General features: G+C 36.4%; 3 protein-coding genes across 3 annotated transcripts; 2 read left to right on the top strand and 1 right to left on the bottom strand.

Moving 5' to 3' along the window:
- The first annotated feature begins 3,459 nt into the window (after nucleotides 1-3,459).
- LOC120073006 (pyridine nucleotide-disulfide oxidoreductase domain-containing protein 2-like) lies at nucleotides 3,460-9,601 on the top strand. Its single transcript, XM_039025555.1, has 16 exons — nucleotides 3,460-3,713; nucleotides 3,820-3,981; nucleotides 4,154-4,333; nucleotides 4,431-4,488; nucleotides 4,797-4,847; nucleotides 5,310-5,395; nucleotides 5,557-5,644; nucleotides 5,809-5,850; nucleotides 5,930-6,004; nucleotides 6,087-6,155; nucleotides 7,115-7,233; nucleotides 7,665-7,777; nucleotides 8,396-8,475; nucleotides 8,667-8,787; nucleotides 8,962-9,028; nucleotides 9,105-9,601. Exons 1-16 carry the CDS (start codon nucleotides 3,460-3,462, stop codon nucleotides 9,232-9,234), a joined length of 1,695 nt encoding a protein of 564 aa, XP_038881483.1. The 3' UTR covers nucleotides 9,235-9,601.
- Nucleotides 9,602-9,939: 338 nt separating this feature from the next.
- Nucleotides 9,940-11,295, top strand: LOC120073008 (protein N-lysine methyltransferase METTL21A-like). Its single transcript, XM_039025558.1, has one exon. It carries the CDS (start codon nucleotides 10,266-10,268, stop codon nucleotides 11,100-11,102), a length of 837 nt encoding a protein of 278 aa, XP_038881486.1. The 5' UTR covers nucleotides 9,940-10,265; the 3' UTR covers nucleotides 11,103-11,295.
- A 217-nt stretch (nucleotides 11,296-11,512) lies between these two features.
- LOC120073007 (phosphatidylinositol transfer protein 3-like) lies at nucleotides 11,513-17,627 on the bottom strand. The gene is made up of 7 exons (XM_039025556.1): nucleotides 17,490-17,627; nucleotides 16,821-16,948; nucleotides 16,193-16,295; nucleotides 15,858-16,034; nucleotides 12,527-12,625; nucleotides 12,086-12,331; nucleotides 11,513-11,988 (listed from the first exon to the last, which is right to left on the bottom strand). Exons 3-7 carry the CDS (start codon nucleotides 16,262-16,264, stop codon nucleotides 11,686-11,688), a joined length of 897 nt encoding a protein of 298 aa, XP_038881484.1. The 5' UTR covers nucleotides 16,265-16,295; nucleotides 16,821-16,948; nucleotides 17,490-17,627; the 3' UTR covers nucleotides 11,513-11,685.
- Nucleotides 17,628-18,668: the final 1,041 nt, after the last annotated feature.

Below are 18,668 nucleotides of genomic sequence, written 5' to 3'. Positions count from 1 at the left end.
ATCAACATCCAATGCTGATCAATGTTTGTTGCCGTGTATATGAAGTCCACATCTGACCACTTGACATCAAATTTACCCATGACATAATTCAGTAACGTCTCATCCGCTCATGCTACGGCAGCATCCAAGGTCAACTTGTTCTTAATATGTTTGTAGACCCCATCTCGAGAATTTAGGTGACTCTACACGGTGAAAAGAACATTAAAACACATAATAGTCAACCAACATATTCTATTCAAAAGTGTAGTAAATGGTTACCATTATTCCAATTGGCAGGATGGTGAAGTGAGCCATACACATGTCTGGTCGCCTATAGAATTTATCTTTCATGAACTCAAATAGGATATTTAAGGTCTGCATCCAGAACAAGATATACGTTAGGAGAGGGTTTATAACTGTATATACTTGGTAAAAAGGACAAGGATCGTAAACTTACGTCACACCCAACCCAGGAACTTGGTTCAGTCAACTCCTGGAAAAAGGTTTTAGATAATGGCCGAACTGCATTTTCTTGAACCTCGTTGTCCATATTCTTATCAGCAATCCAGTTCACCATTTCCTTCAATATAGCCACTGGAACCTCATGCTCCAAGGAGTATTGGATCGTCACTTTAAACTGTATCGTAGTTACCCCAGGGAGAGGGTACTCAATATTTGGACAATCCAAAGGAAGTTGAACCTTAATTTCCTTCTCTTTTGTTATTTTCTTTTTTGATTCAACGGGAGGTGTTACTTATCAACGACCTTCCTCTTATGTGTTGTTTTTCTACTCTCAACCATAACCTACAGAAATATAACAAAATGCTAAACATGTTGAATAACAAATATGAAGAAAGAAATTTTCGAATCACATAATGATCATACCTATGAATTGAGATGTAAGGTGTTAGAGGAGGTCGTGATATCAAGCTGTACAGATGAATTGAGAGGTGGAGGTGGGATCGTTGACTTAGGTGGAGGTGAGGTAGGTGACTTAGGTGGAGGTGGTGTAGGTGACTTAGGTGGAGGTGGGGTAGGTGACCTACGTACAATCGGGATGGGGGACATAGTGGCATCATGGCCTATCTGTGGAGTGGGAGACCTCGTCGCCTCAAACACCGTGGAACCCTTCAAAACTATAATAGAGACAAATAGTTGACAATTGTGCTTTCATATCTCTTGTGTCCGTCTAAAGGTTCGATACACGGGCATCCAAGCTCGATATTGAGCTGTCAATGCTCCGCAGGTACGATATACACCAGGATCAACATTGCCTCCCTCCTTTGTAGCCCGAAACCTCCGGGACAGAAAACACTCCTCCTCAAGCTCAGGACGTACATTACCCACCAGCACATCATGAAACATATCCTCGCTAGGGTGTAAGTAGCTGGTGGATGTTTGGTCACCATCAGATTCTTCATCTCTCACTCCACCTTCTGAATTACCCTATTGTACACCTTCCCCACCTTCTGAACTATTATTATCTGAACTACTGCCACTATTTGAACTACTAGAACTCCCTGAACTCTCGGTGTCAAAGTGTGCTTGTCTTACGACCCGTCTATCAATTGGGGTTGTCCCGAAACTCCTTCTCAGCATTTGACATGACAAGACCCTCTTTGACTTTTGTCTGCATTAAGGAACCCAGTAAGATGGTTAGTGTATATTTAACTATCAAATAAACATATTTGCTACATAGATTACACTTACATTTTGAGACTAAAAATGTCTCTCTCGAGTGCTTTGAATGACAACGAGTGGAAGCATGACCACCGTAATATACAAGGAATGGCTACCTTGCTCTTTTGAGTGGCAACGTTCCCTGCTATTAACGAAAGAAATCTCGTACGTCCCAACCTAAATCCAAACAACTCAAATTTATAACTATGTTAATGTTAAACCAAAGATAAAGTCTAGTTAAGGAACATCTACCTGGAATGCTTGGGAAATCCACGGAGCGAGTACTTCACAACATAGTTTTTATTTCCCCTCATTCCTCTCCTTGTATAAACCAAAGATAAAGTCTAGTCGTTAAGTGCGGTCTTCAGGGCGTCGAGTGTCCTCTGTCAAATAATTGTACCCCAATCAAGATTGTTGTAGTAGTCTATGTCTTCAACATCATCAAATAGAGTACGATCTACAACATTCTTTTGCTTGTTTTTACCCATCATTGCAACCTCTGTATAATATACTAGGGTAATTTTCATAGCATCATCGTCATTTTCAAATACCAATTTTTTGTATTCTTCTTCAAGTAAATTCAAGTGGAATGCGTCTGAGGTCGACCGACTACCAAAGTACCTCGTAAAAAGTTCTTGTGAGGACTCCTCACTTCGTCCAACTCGCGTAGGAGACCGCCACAAACCAGTGATCAATAAAAAGTCATCCTTAAAAAATGTGACGACCCTTCCTCTGACAAAGAAACTAATTAAGTCCATTCCTGACTTCTTCACTTCTCTCAATAACATATGGTGTATTAGTGGGCTGTTGAATACATGTTCAATAGAAAGCGACCAAAAACTATTTTCTTGAACATCTATAACTGCCTTCTGGTAAGCTTCTGCTTTACAATCTTGTTGACATTGACAACGTGGACCAGGCAAGTTACTTGCCCAGGAAACCTATCAACTCCACGAATTTTCAAAGATTTTGACATCTTAAATTACTCCTGCATTGTATGAACATTCAATTTATCAGTTAACAGGTTCGTACTAAAAAATCACTAACAAAACATACTATTAAAGTCTCCCTAATCTCGCTCTCGCCCATCTTGCTCTTGCCCATCTCGGTCTCACCCATCTCGCTTTCGCTCAAATCGCTCTATCCCTTCTCACTCTATCCCATCTTGCTCTCGCAAAACTCATCCCCTACCTTGTCTAACTCTAACTATATCTTATTCGTCCTCAACCAATGCAGAATACATCGAAACCCAAAATAAAAACCAGACGCGACCAATTAAACCCCGAAACCAGTTATGAACGTGACGACCGATCAAATGAAACCAACCTAAACAGACGCAACACAACATGGAAGACAAAAATTAAATTCACTAATCCAGTAGAGAACTTCGATTACGGCAGTAGATGGACGATGGTTTTGCAGAGCGAGGTTGAACGACACTTGCACAATAATTTTGAGTGGAGTGGGACAACCGTTGAGTTTGATTGCACTTGTATAGACTAGAGGGGCATTTTTGTAAACTCACCCCGTACAAATTTCCTATCTGAAAATTGTCCTAAAATTGTTCAAATGCCATTGTTAAAAAAGACAAATCCTGATCAGGAAAGCGATTGACACCGACATGAGGAATTTCGTGGAAGTGCTTCCAGTCGCATGCAAAATCGGACAAGACAAAAATTTCTGGTTGCAAGCCGCTTTCAGTAATCATCAGTACACGTAATAATCCCACTGACGATCTGAAAATGGTTGGATTCAAAGTTGAAGTATTCCGTTTACCGATCAAGGAAGAGAGATGGAGCTATGTGGAATCGAAGCTTCACCAGCAATTCAACGCGCGCAGCATTGACGAAGAAGAAATGGGACGCGCTCATCGTCGGCGCAGGCCACAACGGTTTGATAGCCGCTGCTTATCTTGCCCGTGGCGGCCTCTCTGTTGCCGTTCTTGAGAGGCGCCATGTGATCGGTGGCGCTGCTGTTACTGAAGAGCTAATTCCAGGGTTTAAGTTCTCTCGCTGCAGTTACCTCCTAAGCCTCCTCCGGCCTTCCATCATCAGGTAGTTTTAATTCTTCTCTTTTCTGATCCGGTTCATCATTTGTTGTCTGCAATGATTTATTTTCTTCCTCTTTTCATTTTGATGGTTATCGGGATTGAAATCGAAGGGACTTGGAATTGAGGAGACATGGATTGAAGCTATTGAAACCTATGGCCGCATCTTTTACACCCTGCCTCGATGGTCGTTATCTTCTACTTGGAATGAATGATGAACATGATTACTCGGAGATATCTAAGTTTTCTAAAAGGGATGCGGATGCGTACCCAAGGTGATTCTCTCTATATATCTTGTTCTTACCATTCGGCCTGATTGTGTGGTTTATGGTTGATTTTGTTGTAGTATTGTTCTTTAAGAATCCTATGACAAATTCTGTTCATTGAGAATAAGTATGAAGAAGAAGCTATACACTTTATTTTACTTGGTTCGTGGCTGATGAATAGATATGAAAGACAGCTTCATAAGTATTGTAAATTCATGGATTTTATCTTGGATTCGCGAACTCCTGAAGCATTACACCGGGCTTCATCATTTAATGACCGGTTGAGAGATAAGCTGCAAAACTCTATTTTCTGGGGTCGTTGTCTTCGGCATGTGCTATCATTAGGTCAAAAAGATATGGTGTAAGTAACTTGTACCAGGATAGACTTTACTAGGCGTTGATTTAAGTAATTCAATGTTGTTGCTGTCTGATGCATCTCTTTATTTTATTTTTCTTAGGGAGTTTATAGACCTTCTAGTATCACCAACTTCGAAGGTCTTAAATGAGTGGTTTGAGGTAATAATCCACGTTATTTACTGGATTTGAATAGTTTATCTTGTTTGTGAGTTGTCATTTTAGATAGTAAGATCTGCTAAAAGCTCTAAATGTTTTTGGATGTGTAATTTGCCAGAGATTTGTTTATGCTTGTTGTATTCCAGTGTTGCTTCAACAGTCTGGAATTTCTTTCATCTTTTATTTGAAGGGGTGCTGGGTAGGAAGGAGATTTATGTGAATTAACAAGATCTCTGTTTGATTCTCAGCCTCGATGGATGTTTCATGGCTTATAACCTTTTCAATTCTAACCTACTTTTTGGTTCACGCAGTCAGACATATTGAAGGCAACACTTGCAGGAGATGCCATCATTAAGACTATGGTGAGACTTCATACTGTGGTTTAAATTTGGTTCACTTCCATACTTGAATGCATTTGAAGCATCATGATTTTATCTTATATCATCCTCCCATTGTCTCTTTAGTAGAGAATCTTCTGTGTCACTGACTACTAATAGCTTTAGACATGTCTATGATTATCATAATTAGATTAACTATTGAGAATATGAAATAATCCAATGCTATATGAAAGACATACTAGAAGATTGACCTTTTTCTATCTGTGCAAAATCAAACTCCTCATACAGAACATTGTAGTAGGTGCTATTGGTTTATATTACAGCTAATCCAAATGGTACATTGTCTTTGTTGATCAACTGAAATGTTGCAAAACTAAATTTTCATTTTCAACATAGTTATGGAGACTACACATTCTAGAGAACTTATTCACTAAGTTAACTTTTTTTCCTACTTCAACACGATGGTGATCACATCGTCTCTGGCAGACAAGCATCCATACTTCTGGAAGTGGATATGTTCTACTACATCATGTTATGGGAGAAACTACTCACGGTGATCGGAATATTTGGTCGTGAGTATCTCATCTTACAAATACTTTCATTACAGAGCCAATTTGGCAAGCAAACATGTAGGTTCCAAGTGGTGATGGGATATTATCCTTGAAATATCCTACATGATGTTTTTGTAGCATTTTAACAATATTCATTGAAGAAATATTTACATCAATTGCAGACATGTTGAAGGTGGAATGGGTTCTGTATCCATGGCCATAAGCAATGCTGCCAAAGAAGCTGGAGTTCATATTGCAACAAATGCAGAGGTATTCTGTTACAATATGTAGCTCTCAATAACTTGATATAGCTTCAAGCAAGTTCAAATTTAGTATTTTCTTTTATTCTCTCCATTTTACTCTTTTAGTTCTTACTCATTTACTTCTGCTTATATTGAATTAATTCTCATGTAGATTTTAATCTTGATGGTCAGGTTTCAGAACTGATGATTGAAGACTCTGGTAGATTAAAGGGGGTTGGTCTATTTATTTTCTTGGTACGTCTGGAGGCATCTTTCCATATGCGCATATATCTGATACATCTTTTTGATGAAGGTTTTACTGGCGGATGGGACACAAGTGCATTCTTCAGTTGTTCTGTCAAATGCAACTCCGTACAAAACATTCATGGTAAAATGCTTTACACTAGAGATAAAACATATTTACGTTGATTTGTGCTGCTCACTTTCTCATCTTTATGGTTCTGTCATAGGAAATGGTTCCTCAAACTTTTCTTCCAGATGATTTCCTACAGGCTATCAAATGTTCTGACTATACCTCAGTAAGACATGCTTGATAATTTTTCTTACCATTTTTCTAAAACAGAATAAATGCTAACTTCTCAAATCTCCGTATTTCCTTTGTATTTAGTTGTAAGATCCTTTTGTTAGTTTACCATTGCTCTCAGGTTTTTATGAGATTAGATGAGATTTAAACCACCACTCCCCTGAATCAAAGGAATCTCAACCTTTTCTTTTTTATAATTATGAGTTTCATTGTGGTTGTGGGTATTTGGATCACTTTTTGACGATTAGGAAGGTCTCCCTTCTGTTCTTTTTTGCTTAGGTAGCTTGGTTGGAAAATATTGATAGAGGATAATGGATGAATAAAAAGGGCAAGGGCGTTGGTTTTTTTTTTTTTTTTTTTTTTTTTTTTTTTTTTTTTTTTGGGATAAAGAAACATTTTATTGATAAATGAAATTAGGGGAAAACCCCAAAACAGGATCTGTTCTATAGGTTGTACAACTGTGTCCTTGAGTTCTAAGGATAAGGATAAATGAAATTAGGGGAAAACCCCAAAACACCCATAGGTGATCACAAGAGAGATTGCCAATTGGTAACTAAGAAAGATAAGCTATAATGTTTAAAAGGATGGGCAGGGGCGTTGGTTCATGCCATATATTTCCACTGTTCTTGTGTTTATTTATCTATATTGCTCTTAAAGTTGTAGGATCCTCTTAAGTCCATCACTGTTCTTGGGTTTTTTTAGTTGGTACGAGTTAAAGGGTCAAGGCCACGACCCTTGCAAGACAGAGAGATGACCTTTTCTTTTCCTTGAGTTTGGAGTTTCATTATTCTTTAAACTAGCACAAAGGAATTTCATTAAAAGTATAAAAACGAAAAGGTTAAGAATCCCTTTTTCCAAAAGTCCAATTCAGACAAAAGATGTATCTACTTTCTTCGATCCTTTGTTCCCATGCTTGGACTATCATGATAGTTTAGACTTTACTTGCTGGAACAGGGAACAACGAAAATAAACGTTGCTGTTGACAAATTGCCACAGTTCCAGTCTTGCAATTTAAATAATCAAGTGGAGGTGGGTCCTCAGCATACAACAACTATTCATATTGGTGCTGAAAGGTAGGAGAGACACTACTACTATATCCTTATGTCATTAGCAGCCACACCACAATTGTTTTAGTAACGTGTTTTGCATGGTCGAGCAACTCATGAACTCATCACATTTTGCATACTTCTAATTCTTTTATTACCTTGAATGCATTTGAGCTACTTGCCATCAACCCAAATGTCCTACAATGTGAATTGTTTCTCTGAAACCCTAGGACTAAGTGTTTATTTTAGACTTGTAAACCCATGTGCCTAATGTGTAACAGCAATTCTGTTGTTAGTGGTTGAGATTAACAATGGCGAGGGAAAAAATAGAGAGAGAGAATCCTCTCATAAGATGCATTGTTTTGGAAAGTAATGCATTTGATTATCATTACAGTCTAACAAACAAAAAAAGACTATCATTACAATGCTTACCTTTTTCTTTCTTGGTCTCGCTTTAGAATGGAAGATATTCACACTGCTTGCCAAGATGCATGGAATGGCTTTCCATCGAAAAGACCTGTTATGGAGATGACAATTCCTTCCTCTTTGGACAAAACTGTATCTCCACCTGGTATTGTAAATTTATTCTCCATATGTTCCCCCAATCGCCCTTCTTCCTGTTTAGCAAATCATCCTTATTCCTTCATATTCCTAATGTTATGAATGTGAAGAGAATGGGTGAATTACCTCAAGGAGAAAATATCTATATCCTTCCCAAATTAGGAACCCTTCCAATTTCAGAAGGAAATTATGTATATCCTAGAGAATTGTTCCTCCATTTTGTGGATAAATTGTCTAGAGCTTGGGAAATTGGTTGGCTACTATTTTAATTTTATCATCAATGAGAACAGAATATGAAATGCATCATATTAGTAAGACAACATTCACAACCCCAAATAATGGGGCATTGAAGATCATGTAGTCAATTTAAATTTAACAAAAAGCATAGCTTTTCTTTATAGATTGAACAGAATCGGATGACTTTTGTGTTTGTAGAAGTATTTGGTTGAGTTGGGTCCGAATCATTAAGCCATCAAATAGTGAATGATTTTACCACAATTTTGTGAATATATTAAACCAACTGTCGAACTATATTTCATACCTTATGCAGTTATGTACTAGCCACGGTATGCTGCTAGTTATCCCATTAAAGGTAGATATTCAAACTCATGAATTTTTTTTTTTGTAGGTAAGCACGTAGTCAGCTTATTTACACAGTATACACCTTACAAACCCTTGGATGGAAGCTGGGAAGATGCTACATATAGAGTAAGTTGTTAAAGGGGTCTTTATGCATTTGTTTAACATATGCTCACTGTGGCTCTTATGTTCATCCATTAACGACCTTATATACATGATTTGGTTTCATCTTACCACAATTTGAATTAATATTGATCTTTGGATTTGGATTGTTATTCATTTATTGTCAATATGACTAGAATCTAAGTCTATCCTTGCAGGATTTATATGCCAAAAGATGTTTTGAGTTGATTGATGAATATGCACCTGGCTTCAGCTCATCAATCATTGGTTATGACATGCTGACACCACCTGATCTTGAGAGGGAAATTGGTCTGACAGGTAAAGTTCCAATATTGCAAATGTCTAGGTTGATTTTTCTTTGCTCGTGTTCTCCTGATAATGTGGAGTTTATTTCTGAAAAAGTTCTACTAGAAATATTTGCGGTCTTCTACAATATTTGAAATTCTACTTTCCATGAATCTGCTGAAACTTGAGTCATCGCATCTGTAACAGGAGGAAATATTTTTCATGGGGCTATGGGTTTAGATTCTCTTTTCTTGATGCGGCCTGTAAAAGGATGGTAATACTCACTCTAAATTCATTCTCTTGTTTTTCTTTTAAGTCTATATAGAAGTATCTATTTCCATGGACTGCAGGTCAAATCACAGGACACCAATTAAAGGATTGTACCTCTGTGGTAGTGGGTCGCATCCTGGAGGTGGTGTCATGGGGGCACCAGGACACAATGCTGCATGTGTTGTTCTTGAGGATCTGCGTGACCCTTAGCTTTTGGATTTTGGCTTGGTTTATGCCCTGGCCACACAGGTCTTGAACCATGAATTCACTGTAATCAGAATATGTCGAGCAACACTATGTAAATACCATGCAGTTGAAGAAAATAACGTGTTGGTGTGCTTGCCCGCTTTTGTCCCTATAGAGATCTCAACGAAGCATTCCCTTTGAAAAATTCAACATTCAATCAATATGGATTGGTTTATACTGAATAATGGAGATCCGAACCAAGTGGTTTGCTTTTCTTTTCTTAAAGCACACCTGTTTTGATAAAACCCTGTTGTATAATTGGAACCTTGTAAGATTGTAGCGAGTTTTCTTTTTAAGAAAAGAACATACTTAAACCAGGTCATTTCCTTTATAATCTCATATCATTCTCTAGAAATGGGAGCAATATCGCCAGAGAATAGCAAGCCAGGAGACTTCAAAATATGATCAAGTAGATGCTCGAGTATGGGCATTAAGAACCAATAACTTCTCATGGGAAATGTTGTGGGGATGGTGAATGAAATGGGATGTAGAGGCGAGGAAGCCATCTTCAATTCCATCCTATCCCGTAGACATCTCTACTCAATAGCCTATTCCGTGGACATCTCTATTTAATAGACATTTGAAATCTACCTGAAATTAACGAGGCAAATGTGTCGTCAATGATTAAGAAAAAATTACTCAAACTTTCATGTTCTCAAGTCTAATAATGTACATGTTCAGAAGAAACGATTGGTATGTTCGTTCGAATACCTCACCCAATTGTACTTAAAAAAAAAAAAATAGTTACGTCATTCTTACTCTCCTCTCCAAAGCTCTCTTTCCTCTTCAACTCATCTCTCTAATCACGCAGCAAGAAAATGGGCAATGACGTCCCATGCCAATGGGCCGAAGTCGAAATTTCAATGATTGGGCGTGGGCCTCAAAGCCCAAGAATACCAGACTTCTTGGGCTCCTGAAAAATGTAAACTGCCCTAAGGCATAGCAAAGATTTCAGGGAGAGAGTCAGAGAAGACGCAAACAAGAGCTCCAGTACCATGTCTTCTGATCTCGACGGCGGCGGCGACGACGACGACATAAACCCTATCTCTCTGATCCTTCCTGTTGAGGAAGCGGATATAAACAAATTGTCTATTCGACATGATGCTGTAGCATCAGAATTGCTCCACCATTTCCTTACTTCGATCAACTCTACTCTATCGATCAGGCAACTACCTTCCCAAGGACTCTCCTTCCAGCTCTGGCCGGCGGCCACCACCCTCGTCAACCTTCTCGACGACCATCGCTCTCATCCTCAAACAAACCCTCTCGCACCCACTCTCACCGCTTTACGCCAAGCTTCAGAATCTCCAACTCTGAAAGTTCTCGAGATCGGCTCCGGAACCGGTTTAGTCGGAATTGCCGCCGCCGCTACATTCGGAGCAAAAGTGACCATAACCGATCTCTCGCACGTGATCTCCAATCTCCAATTCAACGTCGAAGCCAACGCTGGTATTTTAGCAGCGAACGGCGGTTGCGTTCAGGTGGCGCCGCTTCATTGGGGAGAAGCCATTGACGCCGAGCTAATTCAGCAAGACTTCGACCTTATATTGGCTTCGGATGTTGTGTACCATGACCATTTGTACGACCCTCTTATCCAAACGTTGAAGGGCTTTCTCTTAGGCGGAGGAAACCCCAAAATGGTGTTTCTAATGGCCCACTTACGGCGGTGGAAGAAGGACTCGGTCTTCTTCAGGAAAGCAAGAAAGTTGTTTGAAGTGGAGGTTTTACATACAGATCCTCCGCCGCCGGGATCGAGAATTGGAGTTGTTGTATACCGTTTTTCTGCCAAGCAGAGTAAGAAGCCGGCCATTGGTTCAGCTAGACAAGGTTGAATATTAATCTTCTGAATCCATTATCATTTCCCTTCAATCCTCTTACTGATGCTAAGTAAAATTTGTATAAGAGATGAAGATCATTTAGTTTTGTTCTCATTAGCCTATTAGGAACGCTGAAATTCTCTCATTGTTCTCTGCCCATTGCTTCAATATTGCATCATTTCAAGCAAATTCAGGGAAAATTTCAGTACTCCCATTAGTATTATGCTCAGGCTATAAATTTGTCTTCATAAGTGAAGGTGGACCCGAAGACAGTCACTCTATTCTTAATAGCATGCTCAAGTGTCATAATTGAGCTATGTTCATTTTGGCTGAGTAATTCAGTAGTATAGGAAATTTCCCCACAAAATCACATCTAATCTCGTTATGAAGAGAGCAGAGATATGCACCACATGCACATACAGAAATTTTAGCTCAAGCTTCTGTTTATGGTTATTATTAAAGGGTCTAATCGTAAAGACAGGACTGGGGACAGAAACAACAATTAAGCCCCATTTTCATTACATAAATACATAAGCAAGGCCGTAGTTCATTTTAATTTACATGCAAATTAGAGATTAAAAGAATGGGACCGACCCTTCTAAGCTGATGAAACTGAGATGGGCATTGCCTCTTCTGGTGCGACCTCCAGGCCTGAAAGTCCATTCATATTATGGCAAGGCTTGTCGTTTAACTTCCAAAATTTGGCAGTTTTCATGTCGTCCATTACCATCATTTTTGAGAACTCTCCATGGTCATATGTTAGAGTTGCTTTTCCTCCAAATACACTTGGAAGATTTTCCATATCGAAGAAAGATTTCATTAGCTCTACACTGTCCTCGTTGTTGGAGTATATGAAGTTTACTTTCTGAGCCGTCGTTGGGTCAAGAAAGTACCTGATAGCCTACGATATTGATTAATGAATACAATCCAAATGAGAGATTTTAGAACCAAAATTGACGTAAAGAATGGAGATAAATGATGGGTTCTAATTTTCTAACCTTCCAAAATGCTTGGAAGATTCTTGGAGGATTGTAGAGAAACGAAACAGCAAGCCTTTCTGGATAGTGGCTCTGCAGTATGTTAATAATGCCTCTTGCTGCTTTGACAGAGATGTTGGTGTTTAGTGTAAAGCCAGTAAAATCTATCAGCCACGATATCTGTTCTTGCCCATTACGAAGGTTCAAAATTGTGTTCTCTAAAAGATACACTACATGTCGAACATTGTCATCCGGCGAGTTTGTATTCTGAAAATTTGAGAAGGAAGCCAAGCATAATAGAATTAGTTGTTTCTTTTTTTTTTTTTTTTTAAAAAAACAACAATAATAATAAAATAAACATAATATAATATAATAAGGCAGGCATAATATAATGAGTTTTGTTATTATTATTTTCGATCTCTCTTCATCTCACAAAGATAAAAGAGAGGGAATTTATAATACCTGCATCCCTGGCCTGGATATGAGCACTGTTCGACCGAAACGGTCGTAGAAATTTGCTCTAAAAGATTTGCCCGTTTCACCTTCATGTGCTACTTCATGCTGCACCAAGATCAAAGTTTGTGGGAAATACTTGACTAATTCAACCACCCACTTCATTTCAATAACATTGGAGGATCGAGTGGAATCCACCCTAATTAATAGTGAAATGTAGGGTTGGTTACATCTCTTTTTCTCTTCACCAAATATCTCTAAAAGGATTTTTTTTGGAAAGGTTAAATAAAAGTGACGTTGTAAAGGTATTGTAATTAAAGTGTGGGGAGGGAAAATCGAACCTTTAACCTTGAGGTCAATAGTACGAGAACTTTTAGTCTTTGAAATTTAAAGTTATGTCTATTTGACCATTTTAAAACGAACAATTTAGCTCTCAGGCTAACGAAAAAAATGAGGTGACAGTTAAGTGAGTTAACTAGCTGATTTATAAAATTTTATTAATTTAACATACTTTTTAAACGATGTGGCCCCTCTTTTTGCTTTCTCCATCGTCTTCAACCTTCTCGCTCAAAATTTTCACCAGATCCACACAATTCACTCCATAACCACTCCACAGACAACAATAACATACTTCAAAAGTTCCAATAATGATTTCCAAAACATAAACAAATTAATCGAAATCAACTACGAATTTTCTGATTCCTATTCTTCTGTAAGATAGCGATTGGTGCACCAATGTTGTCGTCCTTCCTTCTCATTAGGTGGATTACCGAATCACACATGAATATTCTAATTCACCAAAAAATCAGACCCCTAAAGAATTTTCGCAAGAACAAGAATAATCGTTTTCCAACGAGTTAAAATGGAAATCCCTCCAAAAGAATTTTCGAACAATTTTGAATCACTCGTAGAGACTTCTCCATCGTCATTGTGCTTTGCAAAGTAAAGATAGGTGGTCTTGGTGTAGAGGGTCAATAGTAGTGTGCGTCTTGGTGTAGGAGGCTGATACCACTATGCAGCCGTGAGTCTCGTGGCATAGCTTAGAAGCCACGATGGTGGTCTAGAGTTCTCAGGACAAAGTAATCATCTTTAGGTTCTCTGTTTCAGTGGTTGTGGTTCTCGTTTTAATTAGCACTTCTTCTCTTCGGTCTTGACTCGTCAAAGCACGGTGACAGAACAGTTGACATTAGAAGCAACGGTGTTCAGATTTGAGGTTTTCTTCCTTAAATTTCAATAATTTGTTGTTATATTTAATTTTCAGTTTGATAGCTATTTAAAGATTTAACTTATATGTTATTTTTAAGTTTTTAATGTTTTGTGAGTTTCTCTTTTTAATATTGTTTTAAATTATAAATTAGTAGTATTAATTAGATTCATATCTTTGTCTTGTATGAAGGTAAGCTAATATGTATTGAGTGTATCACAAATTTTATTTTTGTATACCACATTTTGAATATCACAATTTTAGTATCACATTTCTTATATGACATTTTGTGTATCACAGATTTGTTTTTTTCTACTCTAATAAGAAGTTTGGATTTCACTCTCATTTCATTTGTTCCTCTCTTTGTTTAACAAAATTGAGATATTGATTTGTTTCCGCAACATTTCTTTTTTCCATCAATTCCATATAGAGTCTTTTTTCCATCAATTCCATTTTCTTAACAGTTGCATAAGAACTATTCTGAATTTTCAACCGTGGTATCAAAGATATTTTGATTTTTTTCAACAAACGGGTTCATTGGAGAGTTGAAGAAGATGATTGGGGGAAGAGGAAAAGAAGAGGAAGGCCACAACCTACGTCATTAAATATAAATATAAATATACATATATTATTTATATAGTTAATAAAATTGATCAATCATTTTACCGTTAGATAACTAACTGTGTAAGTAAATTCAGGGACCATTTTAAACCATTTCTCAAATCTTGAGATTAAAATGTTCATTTTAAAACTTTAAGGATGAAACGGACATCAACTTCAAACCTCAATGTTGCCAAAAAGAAAAAAAAAACTAAAAGAATATTATTTTGGCATCAAACAGAGGAGAGGAAGTAAATGCGGTAGTAACAAAAAATCTATATCATGCTTTTCTGCTCATATGATGTAACATGTATATATACCCAAACTCTTACAATTGTCAAACCATATAAACATTTCACCAAATTACTAAAAGGGGTCTACTTTTCCTCTTGAGTCCATAGCAGATAGAAACAACTAATTCTATAGTGGATATCTATTCTATTCTAAATTTGACAGAGAAGAAAAACTTGCTAATTCACCTTACCATTGAAACAGTGTCATGGTTCTGGTTGACATTAAATTGATGAACAATTACATATGAATCCTCATTTTCAAATGCATGCGTGGATTAATTCAAGAAGCGTAGAAAGAAGATAGTTAGCAGATGATGAGTGAAGATCATCGTTTTAGCCTAACAATGCACGAGTATAGAATCCAACTATCATTCTAAAGATGATGTATGGGAGTCTTTAAAAAAAAATATTTATGAGCGGGTCAGACAAATGTAGGTAACTATCATTCTTAAGAAAATGATTGCAAGATGAGAATAATTGTGGGGGTCCAAAATGTAAGTAACTGTCTCCTTTCATATTATAACAACAAATCTTTTATGTCTAGTTTTATGATCTTTATCAAACAAAAATAATACTTGAATGCATATATATTTATGTATCTCACCCTATCACACTCCCACCCTAGTAAAGATTCAAAAATATTTTCAAAGTTTAAGTAAAAAATGTCTTTTATATAACAAAATTTGACAATTGAGTGGAAGACAAAAAAATATGTTTAGTCTAGAATTTGTTTAAGTATTTTTCTTTATCAAAAAGTCAACATGCAGTCCAAAAATTTGGGTCATCACTAAATAAACTAAGATGTTCCTTTTTAAAAAAAAAAAATTCTACATATCTAATTTTATTGGGTTATCGAAACTTAATACGCGAAGTCCTAAATGTCCCCAATGCTTATCAAAATGTGTTTAGTTCAATGGTAATTGAAGTATACGTCTCCTTCTCAAGCCAAAAATTTAAATCCTCATCTCCTCACTTGTTTGGTTAAAAAAAAAAAAAAAAAAAAAAAAAAAAAAAAAAAAACTTACTGAATTATTATGAACATTAAAATAGTTGGGAACAAGCTTTTTCCTCTTTCTGCGAGAAACTAATTAGTTCACACAGGGTATATTTGATGTTCGACCAACTTGGAATTACTTCAACCACAAGTTTACAAGGCTCTTTCTCCTGAATGTAAAAAGAATGACACAAATGCATATTCATACTTAAAAAAAATGTAAAGAACTTAAAGATTGATCAAACTAACCCATTTGATTTCCTCAGGCTTATAAGTTGCCCTCCATTTGAGTGAGTCCTCCACCATTTTCTTTGCCTTATGAAGATCCCAATTCCGAGCAACCAAATATCTCCGAAGGCATGCATCATTGCAGTACTTTAAACAACGATCGGATAGGTGCCCTAAGGCAGCTCTTAGTTCATTGATCTGTTTGTTAAAGACAAGACCATTACAGATCACAACTGTTTAAAGAAATTTAGAATAATCTATAGGTCAAAAGTTTGAATCTTCCAATTAGAATCATATTATTATTATAATTCAAAAGGAGGGAAAGGGAAAAAAGGAGTTTAAAAGTAGTGTTCTACCTTCACATCCTGCTGTGAAGAATCATTAGTTTCTCCATTGTTATGGGAGCCCCTTCTTTTAAGAAGAAACATGTTGAATACACACACACACAGCAAATTCAACCTACAACATTCAGAAGGCTATATCATTGCATATGAAAGATGCTGTAATTTATTTTCAAAGTCTCAACTAAATTCTTTAGCATTTGGGACGAAAACATTAAATATCTTGGTCCACTTAATGTTCAAAATAGTTATGAAAAATGAGAAGGAAGCTCAAGGAGGACTGATTCATGGAAACATGGATGTACATAAGTTGGATTGAGGGTATTTTTTTGGACTAACTCGAAAATTTGGTTGGTTAGGTTGGTAACCCAAAAAACTCAAATAAAGTCTCAAACCTAATCCAACCCAACCCTTAAAATTCGGGTTAGGTTGAGTTGGATTGTCAAATTATAATTTATTTTTTCATTTTTAGTTAAAAATATCAAATTTATCTATAACAACAATAACTAATTAATAAATATTTCATAAAATCAAAATGTTAAATAAAATATTATATGATTTTTATAAATTTTAAACAAAAATAAATATCATAACACTTTTAATATATATAATCCAACTAAGATCTAAACTAATCCAATCCAACCTCTATATTTTGATTTGGGTAGTGCGGATTGATTTGACCACTCCTACAGCCAACCAGTAATGACTCCTATCTATAAATTCCCAACTTGAAGATGCAGGACATTGAATGGTCTATTAAGCCAGCCTCCCCTACACAAAAATAAACAAAAGAAAATCACCGAAATTAATAGCAGCAACAACAACAATATTTAATTCATGAGGATTTAAGGCCATTTAATGCGAAATTGATTGGGAAAAATCACTGGCAACTCTATAGAACAAACATTTGATTCAGAATCGTGCACTGTGAAATTACTTTGACCACACACCTGCCCTAGAAAAAAGCCACTCCAAGACTCAAAGTTAGTCATTTGTGAGAGGCTCGAGAATCAAAGAGGAACCAAAAACACACAATCAGAATCCATCGTGTCGATAACTATTTTGGCCAAACACGGTCTCAGCAATCGCATTCATAATTTAAGCTAACAAATCTAGAAGGCTTCAGAATCCGAGAGGAAAATTGGGATAAAACGAATCAAGAGGCGATACATTTCAATAATGCAAATCAAATAGCGAAATTCAGAGTCACAGTTCAACAATCGACGTCGTATTAAGAAATGTACCAAATCATAACAAAGAAAGTCAACAATCGATGTCGTATTGAGAAATTACAACCGCAAAACGAACTAACCTGAGATTGCGATCGGAAGAGAGAGCGAGAAAGCGGTTCTCAGTGTTGACAATGGGAGGAGGAAGAAGAACTCAGAAGACTCATAAGTTCTTCCCTTCTTTCTCAAATGTCATCACAATTTTCCTCATTCTCTATTCAATAAATAGAATTATCAATTTTCCCGCGTTCAACGTGTATGGTATTTTAAAAATGCACATCGAATATTTTTCATATTTTCTAAAAACGATTTTCAAACTCCTATTTTAAAAATCTGCCAGGCATCAATTTGGTCGCTATATTTCACGATTTGATAGGAAAATGGTTCGATTATAATGAAGTCAAACTTTTGTAATAAAAAGGAGAGCTTAAACTTTTAATCTCTTGGATCAAAGATATATATTTAAATTAAAGTTATATTCAGGTTGACAATTGTATAATATTACTTATTCAATAGTATCTTTGAGATTATTTTTATACAATTTCTTCTCTTAACCCGAAATCAAAGCACAAACATAACGAAAAAAATTAGAGAGAAGAACAAGAACAAAAAAACATACAAAATACACTCACAATTCATGGAAAAAAGTTTCAAGGAGGATAATAATACAAAGATCACCTAAAACATACACATTGAGTTCCCTCAATAGACATCGAGTAACAAAGAAAATTCTTATACCATACAACCTAACTGATAATCTGGAGGTGATACGGTTAGCTCCATAAACACAAACATCGATCACTTTCGCACCAAATATTATTTATACATAAATTTCATTTGAAATAAGAACAATAGGGCAAATAATAAATAAGAAAATGTTCCATTTTCACCCCAGAACTAATCAAGTTATATCATTTTTTTTTTTCGTGAACACTCATTTTCATCTGATTTGATTTTAACCCTCTATCCAATTATTATTACTGCACTCTTGAATTTTCATAGAAAGCAACGTTATTTTTTGTTTTCTTGTAAGTTACCTAATAACCAAATTAATGGCATATGTTGACTTTTTTCTTTTTTTTTTTTTAATTGAGAAAGATATATTTTGATTCGATGGGTATCAAATAGAACAGAATTGAATGCACGCAAGATGAAATTAGGGAAGAACATTTTTAATCCATAATAATAATTAATATAAGAAGAAAACCCAAATATCAAACAACAACCAACGGCAGCCAACTAAGTGATAGCTGGCCCTCCAA

This window comes from Benincasa hispida, chromosome 3, assembly GCF_009727055.1.
Source record: "Benincasa hispida cultivar B227 chromosome 3, ASM972705v1, whole genome shotgun sequence".
Taxonomy (NCBI): domain Eukaryota; kingdom Viridiplantae; phylum Streptophyta; class Magnoliopsida; order Cucurbitales; family Cucurbitaceae; genus Benincasa; species Benincasa hispida.
Note: the sequence above shows the minus strand (reverse complement) of the source record. Positions and strands in the feature narration are given on the sequence as shown.

Bases quoted from the DNA above. Each gene is read 5' to 3' on its own strand.
- LOC120073007 (XM_039025556.1), bottom strand. From the start codon at position 16,264: ATGTTTCTTCTTAAAAGAAGGGGCTCCCATAACAATGGAGAAACTAAT. The intron at 12,626-15,857 runs GTTAGTTTGATC...ATCTTGGTGCAG, and splicing joins AGCCTGAGGAAATCAAATGG to CATGAAGTAGCACATGAAGG. The intron at 12,332-12,526 runs GTATTATAAATT...TCAAATTTTCAG, and splicing joins TATCCAGGCCAGGGATGCAG to AATACAAACTCGCCGGATGA.
- LOC120073008 (XM_039025558.1), top strand. From the start codon at position 10,266: ATGTCTTCTGATCTCGACGGCGGCGGCGACGACGACGACATAAACCCT.
- LOC120073006 (XM_039025555.1), top strand. From the start codon at position 3,460: ATGTGGAATCGAAGCTTCACCAGCAATTCAACGCGCGCAGCATTGACG. The intron at 3,982-4,153 runs GTGATTCTCTCT...GCTGATGAATAG, and splicing joins GATGCGGATGCGTACCCAAG to ATATGAAAGACAGCTTCATA. The intron at 6,005-6,086 runs GTAAAATGCTTT...GTTCTGTCATAG, and splicing joins CTCCGTACAAAACATTCATG to GAAATGGTTCCTCAAACTTT.